Consider the following 13,040-nt stretch of genomic DNA (forward strand, 5'->3'; position numbering starts at 1 on the left):
CATACGCACACCTACATCCCTCCAAACTTCATCAAGTCAGAAAATTGAATTCCTATCCACTCCATGAGCAGCAGAATGAACTAGAAAGCAGGGATTCATTCATTAGTTCTCCAAATGTCACTCCCATTCAGCTCCACACTGCAAGTGTGTGCTGTCAACCAGCCTAGGCTGGCTATAAACCACCCCAGGCCCAGTACGGAATGTGGCTGAGGAAATCAGGAACTCAAAAGACAACTGAATAATCCAGAAAGAAGGGAGGCACTCAGAACAGTAGAGCTGACAAAACGATACCTAAAACGGGATGAGTGTTGCAAAACAAATGTGGGAAGGTGAAGGGCAGCAAAACCATTTTGTCTGTATTCCAGGGAAGCAAAGGGACATATAGAGATATACAGGGATTCTTTGAAAAGCAATGGAAGAAAGGTACAAATCGCTTCCTTTGCATGAAGCTGCAGTGTGAGAGCGTGGGAAGCAGCTTCTCTTTTTTGCACAAGGCGAGGGTGGAGATTAGAAAGAAAACAAATTGCTGGAGGGCAGTAAGGGAACTTAATTTGCTTTAAAGCAACTGAAGTAGTGGCCAGACTAGGTGTGACTCAGAAGCATGACTCAAACTCGACTTTGGGGTCTGTCAGCTCCCAGAGGACGGGGGCGCGGCGTCTAACACATCTAAGGAAAGTACCAGCCTCGTGGAAGGCGACAGGAAACCTCCCCGGGGCTTGGCCTGGGCTCCTGGTTCCCCAGACCTCTTCCTCTCCGCACTTCGCGGAGTTTCTAACCTCCGGGCTCCCCCCTCTTCTACACCGCACCCTGCCCCATTTCTTGCACCGCTCATCAAGGGCGTGTGCGCGCGTGTGCCAGACGCAGGGTTTGCTCCACAGCCGCGGCCGGCCGCCCGGGCGCACACGGGCGCACGAGGGAGCTGACAGCGCCTGGTGCAGCACTAGACCGTGTACACCTGTGTGGCCTGAGCTCCGCGAGAGTAGGAGAGAAAGCCTAGGCAACTGGGGGTGGGGGTGGGGGTGGGAAGGTGCATTCTCGCGAGGTTTAGGAAATTTCCCACGGCCCGTGTTGTGTCTGAGCCGCGTAGTGGAAGGCGGTGGGAAGGAGGTGTAGCGTGAGACTGGGCTGCCCGCATTGGGCACATGCGCAGTGCCGCGCGCGCGCGCGCGCGCGCGCGTGTGTGTGTGTGTGTGTGTGCCGCGCCAATCCTGCAGCGCCTACAGCAGGTTTCGGGCGGCTGATTCCAGTTCTCCGGGTTTTGGGGCTCCCTGCGGGAGGCAGTGCTGGACCTGGGAATCTCTGGAAAGGACAGGGAAAAGAAGGGGGGGGGGAGGTGAACGCAGGGAGGGCTGCAGGTACAGAGGAGGAGGCGGGTTCAGGCCTTGCACCGCGCTGTAAGTGCTCAGCCGGACCACGTTAGCTGGGGCTTCCGGGCTTAGGCGCCCCCCTAACTGGAGTACGTTTCGGGCCACGGGCAGCGTCCTCGGCTATGCCAGGCCCACAGGAGGACCCGCTCCCTGGGCAGCAGCGTCGGGCCCCGCCTGTGGCCGGGCGCGCACAGACAGCTGGTGGACAGGAGGGCTGTGGTTGCCAGAGGCCTCGGGCTGACCTCGTCTGGCACCCGGCAGAAGCGGCCAAGGCCACAGGGCTCCCCGCACAACTTTCTCGTGTGTGGAGCTCGGGAAGGGTCGAGTCACGAGGGCGCCCGTGTCCACGTCCCCTCTGGCCTGGGGCGCGCGCGGGGAGGAGGGGGGGCCGGCAAGCGGAATGAATGAAGGGAGTTCCTGCTGGCCTGTCACTCGCCCGCAGCTCGCTCACCTGGCGCCGACGTTAGCAATAAAGGAGGCGTCCAACGAACGTCTGAATGAATGAAAAGGGCTGGGAAGCCGCAGTGAGCGCGGGAAGCCACTTGGAAAACACCCCTTTGAGGAGGCGGCCCGTTTTTCCCAGGACCCCTCCTCCCTTGCCACCTCGGCCCCGCCTCCTGACCCCTCCATTCCCCGTCCCCGTAGGAATCCCCTCCGGTTTTCCTCAGTCTCCAGGGCGCGCCCCAAAACCCGGAAAAGCGGAGCGCTCCCCATGGACCACACGGAGGGCTCGCCCGCCGGGGAGCCGCCTGCGCATGCTCCATCGCTGGGGTAGGTTTCCAGGGACGGCAGCGAGCAGGCTTGCCGAGTCCGCGGGCGGCGCGAGGCGTCTGCTCCTCCGCGGCGGCTGCGAGGGGAGAAGGCGCGCGGGGGCTGGGTGGGATCGAGCAGTGAGGAAAAAGGCAAGGGGCGGGGGAGAGGGACCGGGCAAAGCGGCGGGGGGAATCTCGCGAGGGTTGGAGTTTTGGCGAGAGTTTGTGGAAGATGGCGCCTGTTGTGACAGGGTAAGTCTCGGGGAACCGGAGCGCCGGGAACCGGGAAAGTTGCGGGCGCCTGGCAGCCCCGCGGCGGGCGGCGGGCTCGGGGACCGCGGCGCGCCGGGTGCCCGGGGCCCCCCGCGGGAGGCGGCGTCGCGTGCGCCGGGCGCGGCGGCGTGTGGCTGCGCGCCTGCCCGCTCTGCGGCCGCCGTGGCTCGGGCTCCGGCGCGTGAGGGCGGGTGGCGGCGGCCACGGCGAGGCCGGCGGCTGCGGGCGTGAGCGCGGCCCTGCGCGCGGGGCCTCCCGCTCCGGGGACCCGGGGCAGCTTTGTTCCCCGCGGCCGCCGTCGCCTCCTGGCCCCGCGGGTGCCCCGGCGCCACCCCCGCTGCCCCCCGCGACTCTCTACCCCCGGCCCTTTGTTTCGCCGCCTTGGGCGCTTTGTCCGACCCGTGGCGCCCCGCGTCCCTTCTCCGTCTGCTGCCCTCGGCTGTCCATCCTCCCGTGCCCCTTTTGTTGTGTGCCCCTGTGCTCTCGGGAGCCCAGTGACCTGCCGCAGCCCGGGCACCAGGTTCCTGTCTGATTTTCCTTCCATTGTCTGACTCCGTTGTCTGCCCTCTCAGCCCGCTGTTTGGTCCCTGATCACCCCCGGGGGGCTTTGTCTTCCCCCCCCACCACGGGGACCGGTCCTCCGATCACCCCCTTCCGCTCCCATCACCGGTTGATTTATCCGCTGCCCCCGGTGTCTGTGCACTGAACTGTCTCAGCCCCGGGGACTCCATCTGGTGCTTCCGAGTGCACACAGACGCTACGGTTTGTTGTCTAGCGAGTCCGAGATGCTTGGGGATGCTCAGGTTGCTCCTGGGCACCCCGCGTCTCTTGGGATGACTCCCCTCTCCCCCATATGCACACCTCTTTCTCTCGGGATCGCAGCATTTTCACGGATTCTTGCCTCCGAGGCCATGGTGGTTTTGTTTGGAAACAGTAGCCCTGGAAGATCAGGTCTCCCGGTGGCTGTTCCCTCCCGCCCCCTTCTTCCCCTGCGCCGCTGATTCTGCCAGCCTAGGCCAAGGGCAACTGCCCCAGCCTTGAGTCTGGGTTTCGTGCGGGTGGTGGGTGGTTGAAGGGTCCTGTAGGAGAATTAGAAGTAGACGCCCACCCCCCCCCCCTCGCCTTCGTGTTGGTGAATAGTTTCAGGTATCCACAGTGGATATTCATTTGATGTGCCGGGTAGGAGTTGGGTGAATTGGATGTGAAAGAAACTTCTCTGAATGAATGTTGGTGGAGAATTCCAACATTTTCTAGAATTGAGATCTAGAGTTGGGTAAGATTGCCAGGAACTTCTTATGGCTGCATAAGGAAAAAGAGAAGTCTCCAACTTGACACTTTGATATAAACTTGTTTCTCTTAGTCATTGCATTTCACAGTTAGAGCTGACCATGCAGTGTTTGCGTTTTGGCTTAGAGTTGAGCGACTGCGCTTCTGTCTCAGGACGGGTTGAATTGCAGTTTCTGGTGGATGATTACTGCTTCTAGGATCTTTGTGGAGCCTATCAATCAATTGCAATTAAGACAGTCGGAAGCAAGCCTTTAGTGGGGTTATCTAAAAGCCATTTCCTAACGTTGAAGAAGTATTACGTTGTTGCCTGCTCTCATTGTTATGGTAATGTTGAAAGCTTGGGGTTCTGTGATGTGGATGTGGGTGTGGTGTAGTGTTTTATGGCCTGGATTATTCTGGTACTTGAGTAAGAAGTTAAATCCATCCGGATTACCCTGCTGAATATGCTGTTAAGGATTCTTTTTGCTGGTTAATCACAACTTTTAGAAGATACACTGACAGTTTCCCTGTTAAGTTCCAGGTAAGGTGCACCTAGTAGGACATATACAAAATTTAGTCTAAGGAATTAGCTCATTGAAAAATTTTTTTGTAAAGACTTAATTTAGAAGTGGTTCCTTGGAATAGTAGGTGAAGCTGCCTCCTGCAGTGCCAGCATCCCATGTGCCCTCTTGAGCTCTGGCTGCTCCACTTCCAATCCAGCTCCTTGCTAATATGCCTGGGAAAGCAGCACAGGATGGGTTCGAGTCCTTGGATGCTCTGGACTCCTGTCTTCAGCCTGGCCCAGCCCTTGGCCTTGCAGCATTTGGGGAATATCCAGCACGTGGATATTGTCTCTTTGTAATGCTACTTTTCAAGTAAAAAAAAAAAAAGTAGTTCGTATTTTAATTCGTGGGAAATCATGGGTTTCCTGATGAAGTTTTTTCATACAAATTTGTAACCTGGTTCCAGAGTTTAAAGTATATGCGCTGTCTAAGGTACTGTCTTGGCACACTGTTCTAATTAAATAAATTATAAAAGCTATGCAAAATGAAAGGTATAAGGGCGAATGCACAGAATTAATTTAGTATGCACTTCTAGTTTGAGTTTTCCTAAATCATGTAAGACCTGTATTTGGTACAGTACCTTTCAATATATCAGCAACATATTTGGAAATAAGGGTGAGTTGTGACTGGGAAGCTGTCATTCTTTGTAATGACTTTTCTCTAAAGGATTTCTTTAGTTATTTCAAATTTAGAGTCACACAGAGAGGGAGGGACAGACTCTTCCGTCTGCTGGTTCAGTCCTACAATGACTGCAACAGCTGGGGGCAACGGAGCCAGGAGGTTCTTCTGCATTTCTTGGGTGGGTGGCAGGGGCCCATACCTGTGGGACAGCCTCAGCTGCTTTCCCAGGCTATCATTGGACATGGAACAGCTAGGACTCAAACCTCGAACTGGTGCCTCCATGGGATGGTGGTGTTACTGCTGCAGTGGCTTTTGCCCATCTTGGTACTGTTAAAGCTTTCAATTTATCTATGTATTGTAGATGGTTCTATGGCAGACTATACATTTATAAGAAAATAGGACTGTCTTATTTGTAACTTCATATATATTTTTGAGATATATTTATTTGAAGGAGTTAATGGGGTGAAGGGAGAGAGTGATGTTTCATCTACCGATTCATTCCCCACAGGGCTGGGCCAGGCTGGAGCAGGAGAGGGGGTGGTGCTGAGGAACTCCGATGTGGGGGCCCAAACACTTGGATCATTCATCACTGCATTTCCAGATTCATTAGTAGGGAACTGGATGTGAAGTGGAGCAGCTGCAGCTTTACATGCTGTTGCATGGTGCTGGCCCCATCTAATATATGTTCATAGCATAGTTTTTAAGTGGTTAGTTTTGTTGGTAAGTTACCCATCAACCTCTACCAACTGATTTATATCAGTGTCTTCTAAGTGGATGAGATAAAATAGTTTGAGGGGGCCTTGTGCAAGGGCTCAGTGGCTAAATACTTGCCTTGCAAGCACCAGGAACTTCTGCAGGCAGCTCCACTTCCTATCTGGCTGCTCCACTTCCCATCCAGGCCCCTGCTTGTGGCCTGGGGAAACAATGGAGGGTTGCCTAAAGGCTTCAGAGACCTGGAAGAAGCTCATGGTTTCTGGCTTTAGATGGGCTCAGCTCCAACCATTGAGGCCACCTGGGGAGTGAACCAGTGGACAGAAGATCTCTGAATCTCTTTCTCTCTGTAAATCTTCCTTTCCAATAAAAATAAATCTTTTAAAAAATTAAAACAGTTTGAGGGGAAAAAGCCACTCTTGCCAGATATAACTCATTAAATATTAGGCATCTTGAATGGGAAAGGCATGAGGAAAAAGTGGTTTTATTTCTTACAAATCTTTTTAGTCTTGTTATTGAGGCATTTTTAGAAATAAGGCTGTAAGACTTGACTTAAATGTGTTAGCTTGCATTTTGCTTCCTCCTAATACTAAAATTCGTGTTATTTCAACTAGGGGCAGTGTTTTCTCATGGATTGGCTACAAGTTGTTATTTTTGGCTTCTGGCTTTGTGATTATTTCCAATTTACTTACTTCCCCTGGGCCAGTTTCCTAACTCTGTAGTAAAATGGGAATTGTAATAAGTTGCTACATCTTCACAGAACCGCTTTACTTTAAGATTTGCAGAGAGCATCCTTGGACAAACCGCGTGGTTAAGGTGTAGAAACTATTGCTGAAATAAGCTTATGTGTGGGGTAGGTCATGCTTTGTAGGAGGTTAAATGATTGCGAACTGAGTTCTTGGCAAGTTGCTGTAATGATAAAGGAATGAGAGAAAATCCAAATATGTTCTAGTTTGCTTAATAAACCAGTGCATTTCCCTCATAATCTTGGAGAATGACAAGCAAAACAGGTGACAGGGTGGAGTGTGTATTTTTAAAGGTACCACAAAATGTTTTCTTTGAACTGTAAGCCAACAGTGTTAATAGTGATGGCTAATTTGAAATAAGCCTTATGCTTTTTTTTTTTAACTGCTTTGTATTTTTGTCTCAGAAGTACTGTGTATCAGCTAGACTGGAGTTTGAGACTTGACTCTGGACCTTCGAAGGTCCATCTGTGGCTGATGCTTTGTGGTTGTCAAAGCAATGATACCTGGCTAAGGTTCCCAAGCCAGGGTCCCGGATTCCTGTCTTGAAACTCTTACTTTGATTCACCAAGAACTAGGAGTTCCCCCTCTTAGAAATTCTTTGACTCTGCCTTCCTCAGCCTCACTGCTGCAGTTCCTGCTCTTGTCCTGTCTCACCTGGGTCACTGCAGCCACTGGCAGTCTGCTTCTAGACCTGCTTGCTTATCCAGCTCGGATGGAGCGGTGAAGTGTTCCTGAAGAGCAAATCTGCTGAGGCCATTGTTGAGTTTAAAAGCCTTTCAATGGCTCCCCCTAGCCTTGGATAAGAGAGGCAGCGCCCAGGAGTTACAAGTTCACGTTGAGGATTTCATTCGAGTTAGGCTGCAATTCTGTGTACTTAAAACCTTTATTATGTTAAGTCAGTCTATCCTTGCCTCTTCATTTGCTGCAGTCTTAAGGTGGTGGTTGTGCAAGTTAATTAGGTGATTGATGCATGAAAGCATTTACCTGGTATATAGCAAGTACTTAGAACTAGCTGTGGGGCTGGGGATACTCCTCCACTTGGCCCGCTGTACTGTGATGCTGGTCCAGACCTTGATGCTCTGTTCTCCATCTAACTTCGTGCTAATGCACCTGGGAAGGCAGCAGTAGATGGTGCAAGCACTTGCACCCCAGGCCACCCACATCCCACGCATGTTGGACCTCCAGGTGGAGTTCCTGGATTTGACTGCTTGGATTTGTTGTGGCCTTTTGCGGAGCAAACTGGCAAATGAAAGATGAAGTGCTTCCTTTCACTCTGTCTCTCACCGAGCCTTTCACATAAATAAAATTTTAAAAACAAGTTCATGAGGTGTATTGGGTCCTCCTGGCTATTTTCTGTTTTTTTTTTTTTTTAATTTATTTTATTTTTTTTTTTATTGCAAAGTCATATAGAAGGAAGAGGAGAGACAGAGAGGAAGATCTTGCATCCAGCGATTTACTCCCCAAGTGACTGCAATGGCCAGAGCTGCATTGATCCGAAGCCAGGAGCCAGGAGCTTCTTGTGGGTCTCCCACATGGGTGCAGGGTCTCAAGACTTTGGGCCATTCTTGACTGCTTTCCCAGGCCCCAAGCAGGGAGCTGGATGGAAAGCAGGGATGCCGGGAGCCGGGCCCCCTTCTAGTTATTTTCATTTGCCTCTTTTGAATTGTTTGCCATTGCTTTCATTTTTCTAAAGGAGACTTACCTATTTGGAAAGCAGAGTGACACAGAGAGAGAGAGCTGCTTCACTCCCCAAATTCCTGCAACAGCTACTCTATTTTAATAATTTTCTTTCTTTTTTTAAAGACTTATTTATTTTTATTAGAAAGGTAGATTTACAGGGAGGAGGAAACACCAAGGGAAAGATCTTCTACTCACTGATTCGCTCCCCAGATGGCTACAATGACTTAAGGTGATCCAATCTTAACCAGGAGCCAGGAGCTAGCTTTCCCCAGGTGTCCCACTTAAAAGTTTTGGGCCATCCTTTACTACTTTCCCAGATCACAGCAGGGAGCTGGATGGGAAGTGGAGCCATTGGGACAGGAACCCTGTGCATGGAAGGCAAGGATTTAGCCATTGAGCTGTTGTGCTGGGCCCAGTATTCTAATTATTTTTGTAATCCCCATCTTCAGATGATTTTTGATGGGCAGGGCTCAAGATGTGCTTTTCCTATTGCAAGCTGTGGTTGGCCGGTCATGTGTTAGCAGGGCACCAGCATATTTAATTCCAAGGACTGCAATCTCTGAAATATGTGTGGAGGCGCTGGAGTGGATATATTTGGTAAATTGCTGCTTGACCACAGATGTTGTCATTGAGCCCCCCCCCGACCCCCAACTTTTCCATGTCTGCCTCTTACTTCCTACTATTCTGCTAGGACAGCTGTAAGGATGTAGGAATGTTGGATGCCCAGCTGCTACCATCCCTCAGACACTTAAGCTGCCCACAGTTTTGGACGTCTCTTAGTCCTGGCACAATATCATGGTATTATTGCTTATGTCTCCTTTGGCTTCAGGGAATGAAATGATGTCCTGAAAAGGGTGATGTATTTCCCCAACAAATCATACTCACTGAAGGGTTGATGAGCAAGCAAGAGTGAGTGGTCTTCTGTCTGTATCAATATTTATGAAAGTTTGTATAGGTAAACGTGACAGGTTTTTGGTGTGTGCGTCAAATTGGTGAGGTTCCTGGCTACATTAGTTAAAATTTATAAAAAGTAGAAAATGCTGCTGCTTGGGCTCCCTACACGTCCTTGCAGTGAAAGGTTGCAGTGTGGAATACCTTAGGAAGGCACTTGGCCCTTGCCTGTATAATGGCTCGTCTATGGTTTCCTTTCTGTATTCCTTAGGGCTAATGTGTGTTAATTGATAATCAGAATTGTCAGTGAATAAGAATAGTTTGTCATAAAAATTTACATAACCAGAAAAGTGTTTATCACTGTAAAAAAACGCTGATATTTTTAATGAGTGTGGTAAAACTGTTTTGTAGAAGTACAAGGTTTGGGCCTGGCACGGTAACCTAGCAGCTAAAGTCCTCACCTTGCACACGCCAGGATCCCATCTGGGCACCGGTTCTAATCCCAGCAGCCATGCTTCCCATCCAGCTCCCTGCTTGTGGCCTTGGAAAGAAGTAAAGGATAACCCAAAACCTTGGGACCCTGCACCCTTCTTCTTGGGAGACCCACAAGAAGCTCCTGGCTTCGGATCAGTGCAGCTCTGGCCGTTGTGGCCACTTGGAAAGTGAATTGCTGGACGGAAGATCTTCCTCTCTGTCTCTTCGCTTTGTATATCTGACTTTACAATAAAAATAAATCTTTAAAAAAATTGGTGCAAGATTTATTGCCTTATGAAACGTACACCCAGCTATGTGGGTTTTTAGAATTAACATGAACAACCTATTTTAGAATAGTCGTGCTGGCATGCTTAGAACAGTGCAGTGGTATTTGCTCCTTTTTTGGGAAACTGCAGGCCTACTAAGGTCTTGTCAGCATCCTTTTCTTTAAGTCTTGTTGTTTGGTTTGAGTGTTAGAAGCCATTTTATGCAGAAATTTAAGTAGCTCTGTACAAAACCTATTCATCGAGTAATCAGACACGGAAGGTCCAAGGCCTGAGAAAAATAAGTATGGCCATTCTTAGAAGCTCCTTTTCAGTTGTTTTTGTAACTGTTTAGTAAAGAAACAGTTTTGAGGGCCCAGCGGCGTGGCCTAGTGGTTAAAGTCCTCACCCTGAATGTGCCGGGATCCCGTAGGGGCGCCGGTTCTAATCCTGGCAACTCCACTTCCCGTCCAGCTCCCTGCTTGTGGCCTAGGAAAGCAGTCGAGGATGACCCAAAGCCTTGGGACCCTGCACCCATGTGGGAGACCTGGAGGAACTTCCTGGCTTCTGGCTCCTGGCTCTGGATAGGCACAGCACCGGCTGTTGCGCTCACTTGGGCAGTGAATCATCGGACGGAAGATCGTCTCTGTCTTTCCTCCTCTCTGTATATCCGACTTTGAAAAAAAAAAACGTTTTGAGCATTTTTTTTACATGTAAGAAACCACTCCATTCTGACTATAAAGGTGGCTGAGAAATGGATTGGTGAAGCTCATTATTTATTGGAAAGAACACAAAGAATTACAGCTTCAGGGGGATTTTGATAAGTGCTGTTAAGATGGATTGGTGGTGTGTCTGATTATCTCCAGTTGGAAGCAAAGTCATGGAAAGGTTGAAAGTTGAAGGGTAGTTTGAAGCACGGTGGGAAGGTGGTTGGGGACCTCTTGAAGGACCTTGAATGATAAGAGAAATGAATGTCAGGCAGAGACACAGATAGGGGTGGGTAGGGTGTTGATTTAGATGAGATGAGTTTGGATGTAAGTAATATATATATGCTAGTAGGTGGAGGCCATAGAGAAGTATATAATCAAAATTTGATCTTGGTCCAAGGCCTAAGGAATGGCAAGGCAGAATAGCTGTTCAGATGGGATGGTGGTAGGAGCTTTGGAGCTCTTATACTGGCTGTAGATCTGCAGCTGTAAGCATGTTACTTAATATAAGTCTTTCTGTTTGTGTGAAAAATGAGAGGAAGTATTATCTTGTGGTATTAATGTGAGAAATACAAGGTACCAAAATACCTGACTTGGTTGTGATAGTAACAGGTGATCTGAAGTGTATTTTTAAAAAATATTTAGTTTTTGTTTGAAAGTAGTACAGAGAGGAAAAAGGGGACAGAGATACTCCACTCACTACTTCACTCCCCAAGAGGCTGCAACAGTCGGAGCTGAGCTGGATACAAAGCCTGGGCTACATCTGGGTGCAGGGTCCCAAGCCCTTGACTCATCCTCCGTGCTTGATCTTAGCCAGAAGGCTGAGAAATGATGGTTGTTCTTCCACTGCCTTGCCAGGCACTCTAGCAGGGAGCTGGATTAAAAGCAGAACAGTTGGAACTTGAACTGACAGGCATATGGGTTGCTGGTGCCACAGCAAAATCCCACTGCGCTGTGATGCCAAACCCTGAAATGTCTTTTTCTTTTATTTATTCTTTTTTTCCCCAAGATTTCTTTAGTTATTTGAAAGCAGAACAGGAGAAAGACAGACATGGAGAAAGAGACCTTTCCAGCAAATCTTCCATCTGCTGGTACACTCCCCAAAATGGCGCCAACAGCCAGGATTGGACCACTGAAGTCAGGTGCCAGGAATTCCTCTGGGTCCTCCCCTGCAAGCCAGGGGCCCAAGCAATTGGGCTAGCTTCTACTGCTTTTTCAGGCACAGTTAGCATGGATTGGAAACAGAGCAGCCAGGACAAGAGCTGTCACTTGAAGTGTAGAACTTAAATGACAAGATGGCTGCTGGGGGTGGGGGACATAAGCCATGAACAGTTGAAATGTGAGTGATGAAAGAAATTATTAGGAATGGAAAAGCTTGAGTGAAGAGAACAAGTGTAAGGGCAGCTACTTGACATTGTGTTTATTTTGGGGTTTTATTGTAGGATGCATGTTTTTGTATGCCTCTACTGTAATGTTGAACATTTTTTAAAAATGTATTTACCTTTATTGGAAAGGCAGTTTTACAGAGAGGGGAGACGGCTGGTTCAATCCTCAAATGGCTGCAACAGCCTAAGCTGAAATGGTTAGAAGCTGGGAGCCTCTTCAGTGTGTCCCATGTGGGTGCAGGGCCCTGGGCCATTCTTCTTTCCCAGGTCCAAAATCACAGAACTGAATGGGAAGTGTAGCAGCCAGGATGTGAACTGGCACCCATATGGATGCCGGTACTTAAGAGATGGAGAATTAGCCAATTGAGCCATTGCGCATGGCCCAAATATAATGTTTAAGATTGTTGTGCAGTTACTGTGTATGCTCTGTCTGTAAACTGCATAAGGACGGGAGCATTTATCATCTTGCTGGTTAATTGAATGAACTTGAATGTATTTAATAATACACTTGTGTTACACTTGCCACTAGGTGGCACTTGGTTTAAGTTGTTGAGCCTGTGTTCCACAGATTGGTTTTCCTACCTGGATAGAACCTCATGGAAAATCCACCCCCCCACCCCCAAGGATATTCACAGATGTAGCAAGAAGCTGAAGGGAGGGAAGCACAAAGAAATGGCAAGAGTCAGATTCCCTGTCTTAAATATGTCCAAGGTGAAGCCTGGTGGTTCCATTTTAGATGATGTGTTTTGTTAAGACTGTTGATTCCTTTGAAGAAAGAAACACGTTTAAAATTTGTTTCACAGAGGGTTTGGTGAATGATGATGAAATGTGATCTGTACTGATGCTGTCCCGGATTCTCTGCTTCCTTATGTTGCGCCCCCCCCCACCCCCTCACCGTGCCCTTCCTACTCTGTGTTGTGGAGTGACACTATTCAATGGTACCTACATTCTGTGTATCTGACACATGTATTATTAAAGGTCTGTTGGATTCAGGATCTTTCAAAGCTGGGAAAGACCTTACAATCATGTTTAAAGAAAACACTCATGTAAGAAAGCAGGCAGGTTAGCTCCGTTGGCCAGTGCCTGGGACACCTGCTGTGAGACTTAGCTGCTTAGCTGGTTTGTTGGGGGAGGGAAGGTTGAGCTCATCTCCTCACTGTTTTCTCTTATGCCACTTGTACCACTTTTTGGTGCTACGTGGCCCTTTAAATATAGCCAGCTTTTCCTGAAGGTATGGATTTAGAGCAGGATTGCAAATCCTTCAGCACTCAAGCCTGCGTGGGATTATTGCTGACAGTTTTGCATCTTAAGTGGTCAGATCTGAGGCTGCCTGATCTTTCC

General features: G+C 49.1%; 1 protein-coding gene across 3 annotated transcripts in view; it reads left to right on the forward strand.

Annotated features, from left to right (window-relative positions):
• The first annotated feature begins 1,023 nt into the window (after nucleotides 1-1,023).
• The window catches only part of RBPJ (recombination signal binding protein for immunoglobulin kappa J region), an 81,538-nt gene continuing 69,521 nt past the window's right edge, over nucleotides 1,024-13,040 (forward strand). Inside the window, exon 1 of one of the 3 annotated variants that reach the window (XM_040966227.1) lies at nucleotides 1,024-2,138. In XM_040966227.1, coding sequence (XP_040822161.1) covers nucleotides 2,080-2,138 — 59 coding nt within the window. In that variant the 5' untranslated portion in view covers nucleotides 1,024-2,079. Of the gene's footprint in view, nucleotides 2,139-2,324; nucleotides 2,372-13,040 lie in introns of those variants that run through there. The other 2 variants (XM_040966230.1, XM_040966228.1) reach the window with 2 other exon arrangements.

This window comes from Ochotona curzoniae, unplaced genomic scaffold, assembly GCF_017591425.1.
Source record: "Ochotona curzoniae isolate NIBS_2020 unplaced genomic scaffold, NIBS_Ocur_1.0 scaffold_4505, whole genome shotgun sequence".
In the NCBI taxonomy this organism is placed as follows: Eukaryota; Metazoa; Chordata; class Mammalia; order Lagomorpha; family Ochotonidae; genus Ochotona; species Ochotona curzoniae.